Raw genomic sequence first — 6,800 nt, forward strand, 5'->3', positions numbered from 1 at the left:
AAATAAAACAGGTCAGAATTGGAAAAATAAATGATCTGGATCTTTTCCTCATTCAGCTTCTCTTTTTTTAGTTGAGTTTCAAAGTACAGTTACAGCAAACCACAGCCAAGTTATAAGCTGTAATGAACAGGATGATATGTATGAGTTTCCAGTTGCTCTCTCAGGAAGAAAGATTGAAGCACAAAGAACAGATTGAAGAATTAGCTAATGGTGATTTGTCTTTTGTCTTCTTCATTTTCCCAACATGTCTCCTAGAAGTAGCAGCCGTCATGTCTAGATGACACTTATAGAATAACTTGGAATACAATTCCCTTATAGTGATTATGCCAAGATTTAACTACTTTTACTAGATACAGCATATAGAAATTTCCTGTAAGAAGTTGTAAGAATTATGCGATTCTGCTACTGAAAGTTTCTTTTGAAATAAATGCAACTTTGTTTGATGAGACGGGTAGTGATACAGTGCTCTTAATGCACCTAGAGTTCAGTAAAGTCACTGCTTAACATATGTTAATTTCTTCTTAATTTGAATCATGTGAATGTAGTCAGATGAGGCACTCAGAAGTTGAAAATCAAGAGATTTTGCGTCAAAAAAACCCTTACCTCAGAAAATCCCAGAAAATTACTGTGTGCGTTGGGTTGTTATTTATTTTCCAAGAGTGGTCTTAAACAGCCTCTGTTGCTTTCAAGTCTTGTTTGTCATCCTGGCCACCAACATTTAGCAAATCCCTTGAAAGTTTTGAGTTTTTCAGTGCAGTGATACACTACCTAAAGTTGTAGCCTCACTTTAATAATAATAGAACTGTTTTATGTAGATATTCCTATGCTTTTGAGGAAGTATATGTTGGGTTAAATCAGAAATCCCTCTCAACCAAAATAATGTGAGGTTCAGTATTACCAACTTTCTTGAGGTTTAACAGTGTTCCTTTCTCTTTAGCAGCTATGTTCATTAGTGAGTTTAAATAAATTCACATTGAGTTAAACTGCATATCCATATACCCATACATTCTATATGTGATTCGTGGTGAACAAATATTTTGTGTCTACTTAATTTCTGACTACAAAGTTGTGATAATATTAGATTTGGGCTTGCTGTGCATAAAGTGTGTCAAACTTCAGCTACAGACCAGGGGGTGAAGTTGGTCAATTTAATTCGCCAAGATCTAAAGAAGGTCGGTATCATTTCATATAGCCCTGGCAGAGCAGATCATTACCAGACACAAATCTGTTCGTTACATGCCGAGGGTTTATAGCAAAATAAATAGACTGTCATCATAAGTTCAGAAAATTGTGTGTTCGACCCACGATAATGTGTAAAGGGCGTTTAATAGAGTTCAGCATTTATTCGTTATCTATATGCGGACAGAGACGGCGGAGGCGTTATCAGCTTTTTAAAAAAAATTCGGTAGTTTTCTGTGTCACGTGACGAGCCTCACGGCCACACGCGTGCGCGCACACACGCACACACACACATCCCATCTCGCTCCCTCGCTCTCTGTGGTGCAGTTTTGATTTTAGTCACAGCAGAAGGCTTAGCCACAAGAGATTCCACTGGTTCAAACCAGCGTAAACCAGATTTTTTTTTTTTTAGCCTACAAAGGAACAGATTACCTCTTGTATCGAATTCTGTATTGCAAAAAAAAAAAAAAAAAAAGAAAAAAACCCAACTTTGTTTCAAAAATATGCTGATTATCATAACCTAAAATGGTGGCTGCGCACGGCTTAATGCTGTTTACAGTTCAGGAGTGAGCATAATAAAAATAATGTTTCAAAATAGAAATGTAAAGGTAACACATTTTCATCAAGAGCATTGTTAAATTGGGGAAAAATACATCTTTTGTTAATTTGAATGAATATCTTTCAGCCAATGTTAAAAAAACCCCAACCCTCTCCCATTACTTAGCTTAGCTGCAAATCCTATGCAGAGCTTAAATTCAGCCATGCAGCACAAACAAGATAGAACATTTTTGTTTGGGACCTATTGAAAAAACAAATGTGCAGCATTTTAAAACTCTCATTGATTATAGCAGGGTGGCATGCCCGGACGGGCTCTATTGCGGGAGAGTCGTTTTAAACTTTGGCCCTTTAAGTATCATAGTCAACTGAAGAATGGTGGCCTCAGGAAGAAAAGATAGCTATGTGATCAACTCCCAGATCGTCTCTTTCTAAAGCCTTAATGTTTGCCTTTTTGGGGAAAAAAGGGGGGGAAGAGCTGGAGAACGAGACAAATTTATGATAGGCCAAGCACTTGAATTTAAGCGCTGGTTTGGCCGACAATGCAGTTTTCTTTGTACCAAATTCTACCAAAATTCTTTGGCTCAGTGCAGAAGTGCTGGCCCAGTTCAGGTCAGGGTGGTGTAGGAGCCCTCCTAATTACATCTCGTTAGAGACTCTTGTCCCTTTTGGTAACGGAGTGAGGCGAACCTTCAGTTTTAGACGAGCCGTATGAAACAATAGAGAGTAATGGAGGTTCTTTTGTTTCCTTCATGCTGGTGAGACTTTATTAGTAATAAACATTCTCAGCTTACACATATGTTGAAAATTAGTGTTATGGAACTGTAGGTGAAGTATCAGCATAAACTGAGATAATTATGTAGCTGTTGTAATTTTGAATTCAATTGGAATCGGTGGGAGAACTGTAATTTTTCATAAAGAGCCACTCTTGTGCAGATATTTTTTGTGAGCAATTATACATTTTGTTCCAGTACAAATAATTTATCTATCTCTCTAAGGGGAGTGTATATTACAACATAGCTTGATCATCAGGCTGGGGTTTTATTTGGTTTTATGGTAAAGTTGCCAGAGCAATATTATTAGTGTTAGTGTTAGATTGTGTTGATTTACAAGCATAAATAAATAAATATAAATTTATATACTATATAAGCATACACACACACTCTATGTGTGCATATATATACACAGTGTATAGTGGTCTGGATCAAGAACCTGGAATGGGTCTTTTCTGAGGGAAATACATTTCATGTTGTTCCCTATTCCTTTGTCTATTTTTAAATATGCTATTCAATAAATCATAGTTCTGAGCCATTTAACTAAGCTGCTTTATTTTTTTTTTACCTGGCAAAACCCCTCAGTATGAAGTTCAATAATAAAATTAAATAATATAGTTGCATTAGAACTCAGGTATATAAAAATTGAAATACTGAAATACATGCTATAAAGATGCAGTCATCTATTAATAAGTTAGATCTTCTAGTAAAATAAGAAATCAGTTGTCACGACTAAAATATACAGAAAACATTCTGAAAACTTGTGTATACAAAACCACTTCAGCTGTACAATCTTCGAAGAGAGGAATAGTAAACTTGTTTTTTTCTTTATAATATAGACTTCTATGAAGTCATTCCCCTTTATTTCATGATGGTGTCTTAGATGTGGTTTAAAAGAGAATTTCACACTATTCTCTTTGTTTAATGTGACAGTGTGAGAAAGTGATCTTTATTCGTTCAAAAAACTCTGCATGTAGTCTATGTTTAGGTTCTTTTAATGTGTTTGTCTGTGATTTTTAAATGCTAAACATGTAAACAGATAAATTGTCAATGTTAATTCTGTATCCTGTCACACAACTGATCTTTCTTTCCTGCCATTTCTTTCCTTTTTATCTTTTTTGTGCGTTCATGTTGCAGTTGATAAAATTACGTGAAGAGGTGAGTACTTTCTTGCTTTTTGTTGTCTAGCTTTCCCTTTAAAGCTGAGTTTCTAAATCTGAAGTAGATCTTTTTGTTCATTGTTGCAGGGAAATCTACACAAAGCAAAAATATTGATTACATTGCTTTAAAATATTCACTGTTGTGCCTCTTTTTCCCTAATAATTGTATACTTACACAGGAATCTCTAGATCAAACCTTAGAAATTAACATTCTTTGATAATGGAATTTTTTTTAAAGGCACTAGAAAAAGAAGGGTGGAAAAAAACTCTATTATTTGATCTCTCCAAGAATACCATGATCAAATCAGGTACAATAATAATCATGTTTGCATCACAAAATCTTTGATAGGGAAAGTACATTTATACACTGGTATTGAAAGTCAAAGCATTGCTTTGGTATAAACCTTTGCTGAAGCATTTTAAAAATTACACAGTATTTCACAGTGTTTTGAGTGTGGTGTGAGGTATTCAAACAGCTTATGTATTATACTGGATATTGTACACCCACTGAAAATACAGTACAGGTAGATAGACCTACACACATATCAATATTTATTATTTATTTGTGAGTGCTGTAGATCTGTAGGTGTAACACTAGAGATCAGTATTCCAGAACACCTTTCTTCCAGTTATAAAATGACTCATAAATATTTAGAAAGAAGCCTGTTCCTCAAATGTTTCAGTACATTTTCTGAAATTAATCTCTGCTTTTGCTTGCTGTTGTAGCAAAGCAGGTATTTGAACTACTATTTTTTTATTATTTCCTAGTAGCCACTGAAAAGAAGGTCTGAGTAAAGTCAAGTTTACTTACAGGTCAGATTTCTGAAGGGTTTCATACGGAGAGCTTGGACCAGTGAAGTATTTGAATAAATATCTTTAGAAGCACGAGTATTTTAACATCACATATTTGTCTGGTATCTTCTTTGTGGAACATGTGTGCTCAGTAATGTATCGGTAATATATACTGAGCTCTGCAGGAAAGGATTTGTAAGTTTTAGAAATGGTGATGACAAAGAATTGTAAAGTAACCACATTAAGGACAATTACAGAGAATTCTTAAAAACAGGTAGGTATTTGTGATACAAAGATTCTTCACTAGTTCCCTGAATGCTTTATTTTCCCCCTCTTCTCATGGAGATGATATTAATATGTAAAAGCTACAGAGTAAAAGAGTTAACAAAAAAAATTTAAATAAAATAAACATGTAACCACATGAAAGCCTTCCCACCACTGCTGAGCTCCCCTCCCCAATAGTCCCAGTATTTAAACAGATGACAGTATTGTTGCAAGGGTTTGTATAGCCTGATTTCGGAGGTTTTTCAGAAGAATAAGGTTCATTTTCTTATCCCTTTAACAACACCTGCATGTCTGCCCCTGAGCTTTTGCAAAGAGTACAGCAGGATCATTTTTGTTTGCAAACATAAGATTATAGTTTTATAATGATTCCTAATTTTTAAATTCACTCTGAAAATTTAATCATACGTAAAGAACAAAGCTGCCACTTATCTGCTTTTCTTTTAGAAATAGCTATGAAAGCAAGTAAGAAAATTCAGGGTATTATTGCAAAAGGGTGCAACTTGGGAGCTATACTGAACTCAGTTGTGTCTTTTGGATTTTATAAATCCTCTGTGCTAGCCACCTAAAAAAATTTGACATTGCTTCTGGTAATTTTTTTTTTTTTTTGCTTTTCCTTGCTTAGCCTCATAAGTTACTTTTTCCTCTCTGCATATGGTGAAAGCAGCAGAAAAGAGAACTAAATAGAGGGATTTATTATTCTGTCTTGATCAAAATTGTACAGGTAGAGAGAAAAATAATTTAAACCCAATTGTTTGCATTCTGTTCTCTGCATGTAAGTACCCGCTCTGTGTTGGATAGGCTGTAAATGCAATGGTGTTTTTATACCCAATGCAAAATGCACATTAAAGTTTAAATGAAGGCTAGCACAGTGACTCAGGCATAATTCTGAACTCGTCACAGAGCGAAACATCAAGGCATCCCCAATTATAGTTCTCCTAAGGAGGTATGAAGTGATCTTAAAAGAAATTGTGGTTTGCCATACTGTTTGTTAATAAAACCTGTGCCTTCTCTCATTACAAGGCTCTATTCTCGCACACTTGCCGTACACAGGCTTCCATGGAGGCTGTGTCGCTCTGTCTTTTGAGCTCCTGAGATCTCAGTTTGAATCCAGCCCACATGGAATGACTAAATCTCTAGTGATAGCGTGCCACTTTGCAAAACTTCCTTATATAACTCCAAACAGAAGCTGTTTCTGAAACTGCAAGACAGACTGAATCACCTCACTACCCCCCTCACAGAGTGCAGGGGATACTGTGGGAGAAGGAGTTTGGGGAGGGGTGGAAGCTTTTGAAAGCTGCCTGCTATAGGGCATTGATTTCATGTCCAAAGGACAGGGTGCCTCCAAATCCAAACAATGTAAATGACACCACCCTTTCTAATAAAATTAGTTTTCATTATAGAATGCCTTGGGTGGAAATGCTCTGAAATCAAGTTAAGAAATGGCTCTGAGTTAATGTTAGCAGCGAGTTCCCAGGGCTTTAGTATTCTAATTGCTTGCAGTTAGACTGAACTGGGCTGGTAATTTATTTTATTTAAATGTGGCTTAAATGGTATATAAAAATATACAGTCAAACGTTAATTCTTTCTTTTGGGTCGGTCTTTCACCTCGTGATGTGAAATCTGATTATTTCCCCCTCTCTCCCTTTACATAGCAGTATAGTGTTTTCATTTCCCCTATACAGCCCTGTACATCTGTTCTGTGATCAGAGTGTTCTACTCCTTGTGCTCACTCCCAGCCTTTGGTGGCTTTTTAAGTATCTTCTCTCTAACTTTTAGGATTCTTACCCTCTAAACTCCTTCTTTTTATGCCCCACACCTCCCGCCCTTTTCCCGTTCTACTTTTCTTTCTTGAGAGACATCTGCATACGTGTTAGGTTTCTGAGGGTTTTTACAAAGTTTAAAGTATTTAACACTACTTTAGTATGATTTGGAGGGGTACTATTTTGAGAAAGGCACCACGCTATTTTTTTTTTTCTTCTAATGGGCAGTGAAGAGGAACCAGCAGATGTTATGAAAAGATGCCTTTTAAAAAATAATTAAGCAAAATTAACACTAA

At 35.8% G+C, this 6,800-nt stretch overlaps 1 protein-coding gene across 4 annotated transcripts in view; it reads left to right on the forward strand.

Annotated features, from left to right (window-relative positions):
- VTI1A (vesicle transport through interaction with t-SNAREs 1A) overlaps window positions 1-6,800 on the forward strand; it is a 259,593-nt gene that overhangs the window by 55,100 nt on the left and 197,693 nt on the right. For 2 of the 4 annotated variants that reach the window (XM_082286329.1, XM_082286327.1), the window contains exon 5: window positions 3,645-3,665. The exons of the other annotated variants lie outside the window; for them this stretch is intronic. In XM_082286329.1, coding sequence (XP_082142455.1) covers window positions 3,645-3,665 — 21 coding nt within the window. The remainder of the gene's footprint in view (window positions 1-3,644; window positions 3,666-6,800) is intronic. 4 annotated transcript variants of the gene reach the window in all.

This window comes from Coloeus monedula (assembly GCF_965178545.1).
Source record: "Coloeus monedula genome assembly, chromosome: 8".
NCBI classification, from domain to species: domain Eukaryota; kingdom Metazoa; phylum Chordata; class Aves; order Passeriformes; family Corvidae; genus Coloeus; species Coloeus monedula.